Source organism: Melanaphis sacchari, unplaced genomic scaffold, assembly GCF_002803265.2.
Source record: "Melanaphis sacchari strain LSU unplaced genomic scaffold, SCAv2.0 Contig20_pilon_pilon, whole genome shotgun sequence".
Classification (NCBI taxonomy): domain Eukaryota; kingdom Metazoa; phylum Arthropoda; class Insecta; order Hemiptera; family Aphididae; genus Melanaphis; species Melanaphis sacchari.
This window is the reverse complement of record NW_020271042.1, coordinates 99,036-116,469: the sequence shown is the minus strand read 5'-3', so window position 1 is coordinate 116,469 and position 17,434 is coordinate 99,036. Positions and strand designations below refer to the sequence as shown.

Sequence of the window (17,434 nt, the reverse complement as noted above, 5' to 3'; positions counted from 1 at the left end):
AATTGTTAGGATACCCATCTATATAATTGATTTTAATTATTTTTATCACCATTTGGAATACTTTTACCAACTATGATAGTCTTGGTTGGTGTAGTCCAACCCGCTGTACTTTTGGTTTAGCCGTACGATACTTGGACTATTTTAATAATTTTACTTTAAAATTTATAAAATAATATAATATTTTGTACAATTTAAAAAAATGTTTTATTTATCTTTCTGTTTTTTAATAATTTATTGTATAAATTGTATATATGTAATTTGAGTTTTGTATATTATGTTTATTAAATAAATAATAATAATTCTATTTTTTTTCATTAACAGTCCGTACTTCTATACAGTACATTTATTTACTTAATGATTATATAATGACCCACGAATTTAAAAAATTTGGACCATACTGATCTATTTTATTTAGATCTTATAGTATTAACATAAATTTGAACTCATATATATTGTGAATAAAATCAGTTTGTAAATAAAAAAGGTGATTATGAAAACAATGACACGAAGTACAATCTCAGATCCTACATTAGGTTTAATATACAAAATCAGAAATCAAAAAGTTATCAAAATTCACATTATCAGTATTTACACGTCACAAATCATGATAATATACTATAATTTGTATAATGATGTATTATTTAAAGATTTGATTTCTGATGTTATTTGCTCAACTCACCCCGACATTTGTGATGTGAAATTATATGGTTAATGATGATAAATAATAACACAACTTATTTAGTCAAAAATGTGTTTGGTAACAGTTTATTAATAAATAAATTATAAAAAGAAAGAAAATAAATCGCCTAATATAGGCTACGTTCAACACATTCATTCAATAAAAGTTCAAAAAACATATATACGCGTATACTATACACGTCGATAGTCACAAAAAACAATATTTAGGTTCACAATATCAAAATCAAATAACCGTCGGATCATAACTTATCCTTTAAGTTTATACCATATAAAATAATAAAATATATTGTGTACACATAATTTAGTAAAGATAATGGAAACTGAGTGGCCCCCACGAAGTTATGCGAGGCTGCACGTACACCGGACGATAGAACCATAGGGTATACAGGAACACGTGGCAAGTGCGTCGATGGACCGCGGCGCGTCGAAAGTGTGTCCGGCGGCGGCTCGTACTTGACTGCCGCGTAGAGACGTGTGTGTGTTCAGACAGGCGCTCGTTCTCAATATCGCGACACAGTTTGCTACTGTTCAGAGTGTTCAGACTGACGCGTGTACGCGATTAATAATAAAATAATATGATACATCGTTATTGCAATGTTATATACTACTGCACGAGTTTGTGCATACAAAAATTAAATATAATATTATATGTTTATAAATAAAATAATAAATAATTATGTATAATATATAAAAAAAAAAAAATCACACACACACAACAACAATAATAATAATAATATATAAAAACGTTTGGAAAGTACTCGTTTGAGTTGTACAAATAATAAATTATATAAACACGATTTTGTTGATAATCTTGTCGTGTGAACGAATAATAACCAACAATGTTTGGACGATCATTATAATATTATGCTCGTGTACAAATCATAACGCGTTTATCGTATTACATAATCATTTATAATAATATATTTACGCACGTACAAGGTAATGTGCGTGTGTGTGATGGCGTATAAAAATAACATTTGGATATGTACACATATATGTATAAAAATGAGATCAAAGAACGCGCCTGTTATACGACACGACGGTAGAGAGAGAGAGAGAGAGTGATTGAGAGAAAATATCATACGAGATATTATTTTATAACTCATTGTTTTTTGATTATAACATTATTATAAATTATACGCGTGCGTCGTCATCTTGCGCGAAAAAAATTGATAGAACTATATTATATTTTCAATGTCGTCATTGTCGTCACAGTCGTTCCCGTTCATCCGTCTGAAGAAGTAAAAATCCATGGGCAGCCCAAGGGAATGAACGGTGAGGGAGAATTAGGGGAGGGATTTGAGTGTGGGTGGCGGCCATGACGACTATTATTTGAATTTCGTCTGTGGTAGTACGGCGGCCAGTAGTTTAGAGTCGGCCACCGCCACGGCTACGGCTGCGGCGTTCGTGGTGCACGTGGCGCAGGTAGCGGCGCAGGTGGTGGCGGCGGTGGTCGTGGTCGTGGCCGCGTGTATGGGTACCACATAAACGTCGGGGAGCTTCTTGCCGGTGGTAATCGGAGCGCGATGATACTGTTGCTGCACCTGTCCGAATCCTCCCTTGACTGTGTCATCATAGCTGGGTGGCGCGAACAGGTGGTACGGCGGGGGTGGCGTCTCGGGCTTGTAGTTGTGCTGTCCGTGGTTCCGGATGCCGTACACGTGTCGGCGTAGGTAGCCGGCGTGCGGCAGCTCTACGGGACGGCGCGTATAGATGGGATTTCCAAAGAACAATTCGGAGCACGTGACCACGAAGAAGAACAGCACCAGGCCGCCGAACGCGGCCAGATACCATACGGCGGACAGCGCTTCCTCATCGCCTACTGCACCAGACGTTCCGTCATCGTCTTCCGCGTCTGCGCATCACAAAAAAAATAAAACATATTTTCGTTAAAAAATTTAAAGTCTCTTATAATCACAATACGAGTTAGTAGGGCGATTTTTCCACCCCTTATATCGACCCCATCACTAATACTTTATACGTTATGAACCCATAGACATTTCGAAACGACGCCGATTTTGATAATATAATACATATTTTATGGTGACAGAAATCAATTGAAGTAATTTGAGAACCAATTATAGTTAATATTAATAATAATAATAATAAAAAAAATGGATGTAAAAATATCATGAGTGACAATGCGACTCTTTTACTCACTCATTATATATATAAATAATTATTCAGAGGGTAAGGAAAAGGGAGAATCAAGGTCGAAAACAATTTTGCACCCACTGAACTAATTTTCTGCAGATATCCCAATAAATAAAAACCTTACAATCCATTATTCAAATTCGAACTAATAATATTAACCAGACAGCTATTATGTATATTATTTACAATATTACTACATTATTCATTTCCAGCTTTTCGGTTCGATCTAGATTTCTTCGATGACGTCATTATTTTATTTTACGACGGAATTTGACTTAACGTATCGAATTTTGTACATTCTATACATATTTTCATAAGCCCGAAGTCTTACATTGAAGTAGGTATAGCGACTGAATATATTATAATATACATATATTTTATGGGCTCGTTAAGTATTACGCAACGACCATATTATTCGTCGCTTGTCGCTATAATACATGTGTGTGCAGTCGCAAATGCGGATTAAGATATATTTCAAATGTTTATTATGCATATAATAATAATAAATTTTTGCAGATACGCGACACGAAAATGACGAAAGTGTCGTTGAATGAAAGAATTAACGATGACATAAAATTTAATAAAAATTCGGTCTCATCAGTTTACAACTCTGGGATTTAAAATAATTTTCGATTAGATGTACTTATAACTATAATAAATTATAATTAATAAATTTATAGTTTGCGCGTTGTGTTTGTATGTCGGGTATGTAAAATGCCGGTTTACGTATATGTTTATAGGCGGGGGTTGAAAACACTATAATGGGACGCAATCTTAGATGCTGCGTATAATTTAAAAAATATATAAATATATTTGCCAACCGTCGTATTACGGAGGAGCAAATTAATTTCGTGATAATGTACTGAAATGGACTATAATAATAGAAACGCATTATAACGCGACATGGGCGATATTATACTAAGCCGTTCACTACGTTCGAATTATATTATTACGTTGATATAAACGTAAGAGGTGTGTATAAAGTGATCTTGGATATTTTTAAAACCTGCCTAATGACTATTATTTTTGCACCGCACCTGGCAAAATGTGATTACCTACATATTTGCTTCACCGCGTCTGGTTCTGCGGACGCCCTTGTAAAAATACTACATCGTCTGATTGTGCAGCCTATATGCGTAAGACGTTGACAGCGATAATATAATAAAAAAATCCACAAATAAATTTCGAAAACAGCCGAATATAATTTGTTTAAATCCACAGACACTTGACGTGCGCGCGCGATAAGGCGAGGTTTAATATTGATAATAATTATAGGTGATAATATGATGGACAGAATTCGGTAATAAAATTCGAGTGCAAAATACGGATTACATATTTGTTTATGATTTTATTAGCAAAAATCGCGAAGAGGATTAATAAAGCATTTACAAAAATAAAATTATTACCAACTGCAAAGAGAGATAAGATAGATGGAACGGTCGTCGGCCATAATATTAAATACTATATACCCGCCGCCTATCAATGGTAAACAGCGAATTATAGATAATAAATAATATCTAATTAACGGTATATATATAAAACCATTAAACGTATTATTTTTTTATGTATATAATATATTGTCCCGCGATGATAAGATGGTCATCAAACACTCGATATGAGAGGATTAATTTTATTGAAGTAAATATTTCAATGTCGACTGCAATTAAATTATTTTAAATAGAATATTGAAACGTCCATAAAATAGACACGATTTTTGATGGGCTCAAACTTTTAACGGTATTTTAGCGAAATGCGACTATGTGCACAAAAAGTCGTATTCTAGTGACGTAAAGTAAAATTACATTTAGTATTAAGAATATACATTATATATAAGAGTAATGTTCGTTAATTTTGAAAACGTATATAACAATTTTATATTACTAATCTATTTTTAATTATTAATAATTTATTATACACAGGCGAATGGTAAATTTAAGTGTCATATAATTAATGAACCTCAGAAATTTTTTTAAATTATTACGTCAACATAATGTCATTCACAACAAATTTTTATAATAAATAGAGAATCATCAACCAATCTATCTGCGTAATAAATAAAATAACCAACTACCGTTAACTATTTACTATCGGGCGGCACGCGCTTGACTCATAATAATAGATAAACTGCGAATTAAACGCCACGCGCGATCTCAAAGGTATTATTGACTCTGCGGCGAATAAAACAAATCGGTAAACGAGCGATACGAACTTAATATGTTTATAAAAAGTTATAAACGTATACTCTAAAAATATACAAATTTTATGCATATTAATTACTTAATTATAAATGTCTACACCGGTTAAAGAGATCGAAATCAAATTTATATTACTATTATCAAAAGTTTAAAATCCGTAAACCTATTCGTGTTCTAATAATTATTCTAAACCTTCCTTTATATGCAATAAATTATCACCGTTATAAGAAACATTATACTCCATTAAAATAATATAGTATATAAATACACAGAAATAACAGTATTACGAAAAAGTAATAAGAAAAATTCACCGAAGTTATATTTATACGATTTCGGCACGTGGTAATTGCGAAACTCGCGTTAATGTGTTTTTGATAACTGTTTATTGACTTTGGTTAATTATTTTGTTTCAAAACGGGTTAAATCGACAAGGGTGTTATTTATTGGGATTAAAAAGATTATGAGCGTTTTATGTCTACATCAGTTTAATGTGGTGATAACAGCCAGTGAGTCAGATGTCAAAGATCTGAAATTCCTAGAGACCGTCTAATATCACGGAAAATACAATTAATGCAAACTATGAATGATGTTCATTATATACCTTTGTATAATCTTCATAGCTGACTCACCGAGAACATTAAATACGACAACGTCGTGGAAATCAAACGACTAGGGGATTGAGTAACATTTCAAATTGATATTAGTTGCGGTTGTCGTCCCCGTCACCGTGGGATATTTACGAAGAAATTACCTAACTGAAATTCTCGATCCCATCCATTTTGTTATAAGAGCGCCCACCCACCAGCCTACAAATTATAATTACATAATTCAATAGCCGTACTACGATCAAACTTACCGGTAATGTTGGAGACGTGTGTGTAGTTTTGAGCGTTAAAGTTGTATGTTTCGGCGTTATCCTTCATGGCTGATTCGGCGACATTTCCGTCCACATCAACGGCTCCTTTAGATCTAAACATGGAGGCGTCTGTAAACAAGAAAAAAACCAACAATTTATTAAAACCGATCGATCACATGCGCGAATACGTCACATTATTTAATTATAGTTTCGGCGACGATTGCATTGCCAAACGCAGAAAATAAACAGCATTTATTTTTTAATACAGTGTACAACGTCATCGATTAATTGTATATTATAATATCAATCGACGATACGATATCTCTGTACCTAGTATGGTATATTTTTATTATTTGAACATCAGCTGTGTCATGGTCAATGGGACGGGGGCGAGGGGGTTCACGGTTATTATGAATCATTCGCAAAGGTCGCCGACCTCGAGTACACGCGCGAGACCGACGAATGCGTCGTTTTGTCCGGCGCGACATCGGAATCTACGACAAAAAAAAAACAAAAAAATAACGTATATAAATATTGTAATAAATAATACAGCGGCGCTGCGCTACTACAAAAAATAATAATAACAACAACAGCCACGTTTCTTCTATCGCCTGCAAACCGTTTATTGGAAAATAATATTAATTTATTGTTTTTGTGACGACGACAATCGATTTGAGCGCAATAATAATAATATCATCACGAAATAGCTACAATTATACTACGTACTGTTTATTTAAACGACGACCTCGACGAGTAGTTTTTACGCCAACGTCAATGCCGATAAAAGAGCAATTTTTTTACGAGTTTTTGTTTTTATACGCCGAAGAATCCCCACGTCAATTGCGCGTTTTGACATACTTCGATGATACGACGTATGGAATTGTTAAATAATCATATCAACTTAATGAAATCGGATATTGGAGGTCTCCGTCGTTAAATATTAATTTACAATAACAATGATAATAAAATCACTAATGCTTAGTGCTGACACACGCGTCCGTCATCTATGTAACAGGTTGGAGATTAGTAGAGGGGTGCGAGTGGACGACGACCTATCATGCGGAGGATGACCGACATTCTCGACACGCCAACATAAAAGAGAGGAAAAAAGTGTGTACGAGAGAGTATAGAGGGGGAACTTTTCGTCTCTTCGAGATACCAAGAAATTCCGTAACCGAAGTACACACGGAAAGTAAACAAACATAATGGCATATGTTTATTATTATAAATAAATACGTAGGATTTTCTTGAAGTCCGCGTGCGGCGGTTTAGAAAAAAATGATGTAGGACCGCAATATCGAGTCATTGGAGGTGATCATGACGAGATGACGAGAAAAATAATTTTATTGATCAGCTTCGGTACATATTATACCATTTCATCAAGTAGAAATAGGTAAACAAATTCTACACAGCCAATAATAAGTATTATGGTAATTTACTTATACCGTTTGAAAGTTGTCGTGTAAACACTAATAAGAGATGGGAGAAGGGAGGAGCTAAACGATTTTGGTGACCTTTAAACTTAATTATCTAAACTTAAGTACGCTAACGAAAACTACAGTATAATAATAATAATAATAACGATACGTAGTAAACATTCATTTACGTAAAGGGTACGACGTAAAACCAAATGAAAATAATAACATCATGTTTAAACGTGAATAAAAATCTCGCACGAGGATTTCAGCGATATGTTTAATATAATGTATATATCCAAGCAAGCAAGCGCGCGCACACATACTCACTCGGTTGTATATACACGTGATGTGGGTAAGCGGAACTCGTTTTCTCGCACGTACACCAACCGTATTGTAATATTATTATTATTATGCCGCGACCACGCGATTTTTCGAACAAAGTGTAAGCAGTGTTACAATCGTAATCACGGTTAAACCTTAAACCACCTTACACACCATGCGTTAATATTATTATCGTGTACGACACGACGACTACCGGAAGTACCTACATGGCTACATACATAACGCCTTTCCGACGATCCATAAACGAGCGAAATAATAACAATATAGATCACCACCGCGGTCGGCGGGACCTGATTTCGGCCATATTTTTCTGACCCATTCGAAAAGCTTCGTTGGCAACCCCACAAATAATAATAAAAATAATATTAATGAACAATGATATCGTAAGTCGTGAGTGTTGTATTAATTATTATTATACAAGCCGACCGCAATTACACGCCTGTTGTCGTCCTCGTACGTGCGAACAGCAGCGCCAATGCGCCATATTCTGTATTTTATAATAATATGTGTACAACACTTATACACTACTACGCCGGTTGTTTGTCGAACGAAATAACAAAACAAAAGCGCGAGAGTTAACCGTAGTAGTAGTTAATAATAATAGTGGAAGTATTGTTTGTTGTTATTCCCGATATCTCGTAATGTGTCGTAGTAGTTTTTACGCTATTACAAAGTGTACGGCGGAAGACGACGTCTTTCAACGTGATCGTGCCACCCCACCGAATAAAAAAGTAGTTATTGACGACGATATAATATTGTAATTTACGTCGCACGCCGCAACCCGGTCCCTCGTGCTGACGTAGGTATTACAAAGTTCGGTTGTTTTCGTACGTGTGTTGCATTCACTATTTTTTTTTTACCACTATTATAATACCAGCTCGTTTGTTTGCCACATCCCACATGTGTCGCATCAATTATTATTATTGTTCTATTGCAGAAATATATTATAGGCTCGTGTTTACGGATCACGTTTATTGTACAGAGCTAAATTGACGACGAGAAGAAATAATGATTATAAACTTTTATAGTCTCGTTGTAATTGTTTTATTTTTCGAACAAAATATAATAGTAATAAGTAATAACTAATATAGGATGACACGATGACGACCTTAGCAAACAACGCTGATAAATGGAATCGATTAAAATTTAACGGTCAGAGGGACGAGGTTCGGCAAGTATTTTGGGTCCGATTCGTTTAATGCACCTTGTCCCGTGTTCGACATTTTATCGTCGTATGGTAAAACCAAACTGTTTCGGATTTAGGACAACCGGTAAAGTTCAACCTGAAAGAAAGTGACCACCGTGCAAATGCTCGTACACTTTATCACATTACAATTTTATACACATAGGCACACTTACACAAACACAACTATCTCCGCAAGCTTATCGCGGTGGCGGTACCTTACCCGAAGAACACGATTGAATACGACGATAATATCATAATTATTTATCAATACGAGCGCCGGCCAGCCGGCCGGAATGACGCGTGAACCATTATATACATTACACCAGACGCGCGTTTAACGTGTTTCGTAATGTTTATGCTACGAAAACGATGACGGTGACTGTCTCAAACTCCCGAAACGCGTCTGCGGTCACGTACACATTAAGAATCTAAGCGGATACGCTGTAAAGACAGCGGCCTGAACACGTATTAAGATCGTCCAAGGTAAATTATATCGTCAGCCGAGCTAATATGGCGATGGGCGAATGAAAAAAAAAAAATTGTTAAACAAAAATGAACCGTCAGACGACTACTTCACGTCGCAATAGCTATAATATATACGTATACACGATATTGTTGTCGTTGTGCGAAATGACCCATATTATTTCGTTCAAACAAAGCCGGACCCTCGAGGCGGTGGAGGTGTGTGGGGGGAGAAGAGGACAAGAGAAAATCCACTGACTTACTGTGACAATAATAATAATAATAATAATAATAATTATTATTATTATTATTATTATTATTATTGCTAACCGCTACCTAAACGTGCCTTATACTTTTTGTACCGGCCGTGGCGGACGGACACAGCACGTGTTGAGGTAGGACGCGGACGGACGGAAAATAATGGAAAGCCGAAAAACGAGTCTCACCTTTCATTTTGGTCATCACTGTGGCGGCGTCGGTGCACGACGCCAACGCGGCGACGACGGCCACGATCACGGACCTGGGCACGTAACAGCGCGCGCTGGAAGCTGCTGATGGCGACGACGTCATGTTCAGACGGGCTGACTGTCGACGGTGGGCGGCTGCGGATGCGGCTGATGCCCGCTGATGGTCGTTACCGGCGAGCGAATGTCGTCGCAACACCGGTGCTGGCTTATGTACTGTACGGCAACAGTTGTAGTTGTGCTCGTGGTCGTAGTCGCAGTTTAGCAGCAGCAGCAGCAGCAGCAGCAGTAGCAGCAGTATTAGTAGTCGTCACGAACGGTGCTATAGTACGCGGAGCGCGCCCGCGTGTGTGCGTGCGTCCGTCGTGAGCTGCGCTGCGTGCGGCGCGTGTGTGTGTGATAATGTTCGCTGTCGTCGTCGTACAGCACGAGCACTGTATACACTATACAGTATACAGTATGGGCACAATATTAAAAAAATATCGTCACGACAAAAATCACTTCGGGCACGCCGTCCGCGGAAATTTACGAGAGAAAAAAGATTTTCTTTAAATTTTCAAAACGAGCGGTTGTTATATTATTATAGAGCGCGATTCCGAACGCGGAAAACGATTTAGAATAATTAAAACCCCAACGTGCAAAGACGCTAACGTCGTATACACATATATGTATATTATGGCGTACGAACACTGTTCGTCTTGTCGGCGGGCACTTGTCGTTCCTATGAGACGAGTGAATGCGCGTAACGGATCTTATATATTATATTACCAGACGGCGGCGGCGGCGTCGTCGAACCGCGGGGAAAGGTGTGCGCGTGTATTATCTCCGGCGGCGGCGTTGTACACGCGTATTCCGTACGGATTACGCGCGCGCGCCCGCACGGATCGGGACGGCAGCGGCGGTGGAGTACGCACAAATTAAACAGATAAGCCGGTCGGTCGAGAACTCGGGACGACGACGCTGTAACTGCCAAGCTCAACAGTCGCCGCGCGTACGCGTACCACGCGGTAATTGGTAACTACCGCGCGGCGGCGTAGGTACCTTCCGACGTACGAAGTGACGCGTGCGGTAAAATATTATTGTTATTATATTTGAAATATTTATAATAATTAATAATATTTTTATCTTCGTGATAGTTTTTATTATTTATATTTCCGTTGTACGGGTAAGCAATAATAATAATAATATATAATATTATGGGCGTGTTCATTAATCATTTTGCGGTAGACTTACTGTATAGTTTTTAGGTGACCAAGGTTTGTATACCGAACGTGGTGGGTGCGCACAGCCCGATGGACAAGTTCGTTTTGCAATAGACTACCGTATAATATTTAGGTACCGGCGGCAGTAACCAAGGTTTATATACCGCACGTGGCGGCTGCGCAACAGCTCACTGTTATTTCACTGTTGAGTGTATGTAGATGCGCTTGTGATTTACAATAATTTAAAAACGTACCTTTCTCGTTACCAACCCCACCATTTCTGAGAAGTTCTCCGCCATATAAAACATAATATATTTTATCATTATCCATCATCGTTCGCTCTTATCCTGATTTTATTTTAAAAAATAATATTATACACACAAGAATATGGCCGCGGGTTAGGATGTTGATCAGGGTTCGTTATACATACGCCACATGCATATACTCGTATAATGTATAATATATTTTTATTAATATATTCAAGGGGTTAGTATTTAAATTGGATTTTTTTTTCATTTTCACTGTATCTGCAACGTTTATTAAATTTGTCAGAATTCATCATTACGAATTTATATTAAATTTTACCAAATTGTTATGTATATATGTGATAGTAAAAATAGATTAAAAAGAAATACTTTTAGTTTCATGGTGGATTTTGCATAACAACTAAATCGATGAAAAATAATTTTTCCAAACGTATGTTTGAAGTCTTGAACCCTCTTCAAGTTTTCTCTATATGATTTGTTGTAGAACACTCTGTTGAGCAATATTTATTTCCGTACCATTTGCCATGGTTATGTATAGCGTACACATTACAATGGCAACATGTATTTGAACTTTTTATGGTCTTTTAGCTTGTTGAAAAAAATAGGCCAAACGATATTATATATATATATATTACCGGTTTTCGAATTTAAACAAATTATTGAACTATAAGATAATAAATTGTTGTCTATTCTTTTTACAAATTATGCCAAACAGTATTTTATAGTAACGACTGTATTTTCGTGATCAACGCTACTTAAACAATTTTATAGAAATAGCCTATAAGTAATTTATTTTTCATCAAACGCTCTACATTTAATGAATGTGTTTATTTAGACTACGGGAAGATTAATTCGACAAATATCATGTAACATTGTACAATGGTTTGCTAATTGATAGTTATCGTTTAACATTTTAAATAGCATAAGAATGGTAATTTGAATTTTAAACTACGTTGTTATAAATTATCAATTTTTACTGTTATTTTTGTTCAGATTTAACATATATTCACAAATTTAGGTTATAGAATTCCAAATATTATAAGTTAGAACTTATAAATAGTTCTTATTGTCTATAGGCTATCCGAAAACATATTATTTATAGTTCTAAAGTTTTAATCTAATACAAATTTGGATGTACCTACAAATAAAGATCTAAAAAATGTACCGGAGTCTATATTATAACTGCGTTAATACTACAATAGTTTTTGATTTATTGAAGATTTTTTAATTTAATTACCTAATTAAAAATAAAAAATAATGAATAAAACTGCATTACATGAATATTGTGTATACGAAAATCATAAAAAAAAATGCATTTAAAAATTAAATCAATACATAATATACTATTTATGTAGTTATTATATTATGATAATTTGGTGGTTTATTTATTTACCATAAATGGTCCATCGTTAAAAATTTGAATCTGATTTTAATAACCTATTAAAGCAACTGTGCCACATTGTCCTAACAGATATAGTTGAAGGTACTTCAGATGATTTATGATATTATGTTTTATCGTGAAATAGGGTGAATTGAGCCAATTTTACAAAGGGTTTTGTATAATACCATTGAGATTTTTTTTAAATTAGTAATCTTGGTTTTTATGGAAGTTATACATGTCTTCGGACTTCAGATAATGATATAATTTTATTTAATGACTAGGTATTATTAACAATTTATTATTTTTTTATGTTCTTCAAAATAACCAGCTATAAAATATTATAAATATAAACGAACATTTTAATTTTATTGAAATGCTTTATTTGTAGATTGATTAATTTTAAAATTATTCTTTCATAGTGTCATACTCTTATACACTATTCATAGAACTATAGAAGTGCATTGTTAAAATAGTTATTATACAACCAAATGGTTAAAAAAATTTAAAAATGTAAAATTAATAAATTATTTCTTATTTTAACAGTGTTATTTGAATTTTATATTTAGAGTAAATTCGCTAGTGTTTGTAGTTTATTTTTCAATAATTGTATTCTACTATTAAATAACAAATCAAAGAAAAATTGTGAAATAACTGGTGACAACTGAAGTCATATAAAGACATAAAGACGGTAAAATAAAAATATCGAACACAATTATGAAAAAAATATTCAATAATATAATAAAAACCGAATAAATAGATATTTCATACCAAAAAAAATTAAGTTATTATTTGACCTTGATTAATACGAAAAACTTCTTTCAGCCGTAAACAGTTTAACCTTGAAAATTGAAATGTATGTGTAAAATTCAAATAATATTTTCCCCTCAAAATTAAAAATATTTACAATTAATTTTGTACTATGATAAATGTAAAATTTTAAAAATAATAACAACCTTTTTGTTGTAATTTTTAACCGATGCCAGGCTAATAGTATATTAATAATATATACAATTATATTATAAACCATAATGTGTTAATATAAAAAAAATGTATATCATAAGTAAAGTATAATTATTTCTATTTTAAATATAGTTAGGATGATGAGAAAATACTGTATTCAATTTCAACATGTATTAAAAATTTAATTTTCTCGTTTAGTAATGTCTTATGCTATTATTAAATCGAACAATTGTCCATTATATGTATTGACTTTACCGTTATTTGGAATGCTTACGCTAATGTTCCAATTATAAATACCGAAATAAACCAAATTATCAGGTTGTGATATAAATTATTATAATATCAATACTATTCGATGGTTAAACATACAAACTATTTTTGTGATGACCTTATGACATTTTAATTATAAAAATATATACAATATACCTTTTCATAACTGTATACGGTATATTATAATCACAGAACAATAGCGTACCTGCATTATTATAATTTATAATATATAAAATACATAGAATTGTATATAACATCATAACTATAATTAAGTTCAGTGAAAACTTGTAATAAAGGGGCTATACTATAACTGCATTTAATGAAAATATTTTAACATTAATAAAAATTGCATTACTTAGTCAAAATTTAAGTAAGCGATGAACTAATTATTGAGTTTTCATCAGATAAAAATGTACGTAACAAATTTGAAAAAACTACATAGTGATCAATTTTGGATTTCCGTTAAATATAATACTCAGGGTTATAAAAACAAGTAGTATCGTTTCTATTTCCGTTTGTTTCTGCTAATTTTGTGAAAGCACTTTTTTTGTTCTAGTCGTTATAAAAACAAATATCAGCTAAGATTGAAGAATATTTACTTATTGCAGTTTCAAATATAAAACCTATTATGGTTCATTAATCTAAGAATTATGTCAAATATTCAATTAAAGTTTAAATTTTTAAATTTTAAATTTTAAAATTAAAATTGTATGTAGGTAATTTTTATTCCTGTATTTATTTTAATTTTTTAACTCATTTTTTATTTTAGTCACGGTAAATTGTACACCACACCGACTTAGTCAAATATAAATTTGAAGTGCCAAGGCTGCAGTATTGTAAGAAGAAGAATTTTCTTTATTCCTTTCACGTTAGTTTGAATAAAGATACATTATATTTTACATTAATTTGATTAAATTATAAAGGAAATTGAGTAAACAATTATTCTGCTTCAATAAGAGTAAGGTTATAATTTTAAAATGTTTAGGAATTTTCTAATAATTATCTTGGTAATCAGGATATGATTTTAAACATCTAAATTCAAAAAAATGTTTAGTATACCAATATGGTTATACGACTATACGAGTATGAGTATATCTTACAATATTTAAGATATTTATTGTAATTATTATCATCAATTTATATAGTTATGATGACATACTATTTTAATATTTATAAGTTTTAAAGCACTTTAGAGTTTATAATTATCGTTAATTATTGGTGTATTAGACATTAATAATGTAGGTACGTATGTTATACATTATAATGTATAATATATTCATATTATTCATATAAGCTCATATTTAATTTGAGCGTAATCATAATTTAGCATTTACAATTTAGTAAATTTGTAAACTGTTAATTTTTATTTAGTTAAATATCTTTGATAAAATATATTAAAAACATCGAATTTATTTTTTACTATGTTTGAGTTATGCGCCAAATGCAGGGTATACAAACGAAACGATTAATAATTTCGTAAAAGTTTTAATGATCAATAAAATTTTATATAATTTTAATATAAATGTATTGATAAAAATTTTAAAATGTCGAATAGAATCATACAAAGTAATACAGGAGTATATATATATATAAAAAACATAAGTTCGAAATGAAATTTGAGCAAATAAAAAAAAATTAAAAATGTAAATTAGTTGTTTTAATTAATTGATTTAATTTTAATAGTAAATTAATTATATTCGAAATCTTTTCTAGGGTATAGAATTCATTAATGATTGGTATCTAAGCATGTTAAACAATAATAGATTTGATCTTATATTTGTTTACATTATATTTTGGTTTAATATTTTATAACCTCGAGAAGAAATTAAAAACATTAAAATTAAGAGCATTTTTTATAGATTCAAAACACAGTTTTATAAATCTACGCGTTAAAATATTATTGTGCATTTGTGCTTATAATTTTGTTATTTATCAATTTGTTTTTGTTTTCTAGAATTTATAGTAGGGTGTTTTTGGTTTTTCGTCAAGGCGAAATGTTATATGAAGGAGAACTATAATATGCATATTGTACATAGACTGTATACTGTATAGTATATTATACGTTATACACTAATACTAATACATAATAATAAATAGAACGTGTGGTAGGCAGCGATCAAGGACATGTTTACGTTACAGCGTAAATAATTGTTGTTTTGGGTCTACAATTCTCCGTAGGATAATTATTTATTTAGTTGTTTGTTAATTTGAGTATTTGAATGATTGGAATATGTGATAAACTTTTCAATAATAACAACAACAAATTTATTTATTTATTTTTATTGTTATAAATTATAATACATGGTTAATATTCTGTTAATAAAATATTTTCATTTCATTTTATTTTTATTTTTAAAAGATATTGTAAATATCTGTATACTGTAATTAGTTAACGTTTGTACAAGACTTGAAAAACATGAAGAAAGGGAGTATCTACGGACACTATTTCTAATACTTTTAGTTTAACAAAGAAAGATTTCAAAAAAAATTAAAAAGACCGGGAAAGTCACTTTACTTTAGAGTTGCTATATATATCATGAATGTACCCCGTAATTGAGGAATCTATTTTATTTAAAGTCAATGATTATAATCGTTGTAATTTATGAAAAATGATTTTTGGTGGACTGTGTTGATGATCATATGTCTAAAGATATTTTATTATATAGGTTTATTTAGGTTTATTGCTATTAATGAATACTTATTTTTCTTTTATGAGTTACTAGCATAATAAGTTGTACTAATATTTGATAAAAGCAAATCGCATATATTATTAAAATATTATTTAATATAAGATTACTAAATATAAGTACCATTACATTTGTTATTTATCGTTTAACTATCCAAATTCATAAAAATCTATAGGTACATAATTGCCTTTAGGTTTAATACTCTAAGATTGCTTTAAAACCAACTTATGAGAAACTTGGTACCTATTTAATGTTTACATAACTACTAAAAATGAAATATAATATTATAATACATGAAATATAAGATTTCAACTACAAAATAATTTACAAATTTTCTCGATATTGAAAAACCATATCATGTATTTCTATAAAACCCATAAATTCGTTGTTTTTCTGTTCAGAATCTAAAATATAGTTAGATATTATAAATTCTATGTTTTATAAAGGATATAAATCGCTAAAAATATATATTATGAGTGATGATTAAATTGGCTATAAGAATATAGGTAATTACTAACTACTAAGATATTATAAATCATAAGTACTTAAAATGATCACCTAATTTAATAGGATATCAAGAAGACTTTTTAAGATAATAATAATTTCTTAAGTTTAAAGATTAATAGGTGTAATTACTTATTAAAATTTGCTTGTCAAATTAAAAGATACGAAGTATCAATAATTATTAATTAATATTGAGTCATTGAGTGCAATAGAATAGTAATAAATTATGTTTTCACATTTCGTACCAAATATTATTGTGTCATTTTATTTTCTTAGTAACGTTTTAGGGGGAAGAACGTCCCACCATGGGTGAAGCACACCCCTGCAGCGCCGTGATTCTTCACACACACACACACACACACACACACACACACACACACACACACAC

General features: G+C 32.1%; 1 protein-coding gene across 1 annotated transcript; it reads right to left on the bottom strand.

Annotated features, from left to right (window-relative positions):
- Window positions 1–737: 737 nt before the first annotated feature.
- Window positions 738–10,815, bottom strand: LOC112593694. The gene is made up of 3 exons (XM_025338202.1): window positions 9,759–10,815; window positions 5,905–6,033; window positions 738–2,554 (listed from the first exon to the last, which is right to left on the bottom strand). The coding sequence occupies exons 1-3, from the start codon at window positions 9,880–9,882 to the stop codon at window positions 2,028–2,030; spliced, it is 780 nt and encodes a 259-aa protein (XP_025193987.1). The 5' UTR covers window positions 9,883–10,815; the 3' UTR covers window positions 738–2,027.
- Window positions 10,816–17,434: the final 6,619 nt, after the last annotated feature.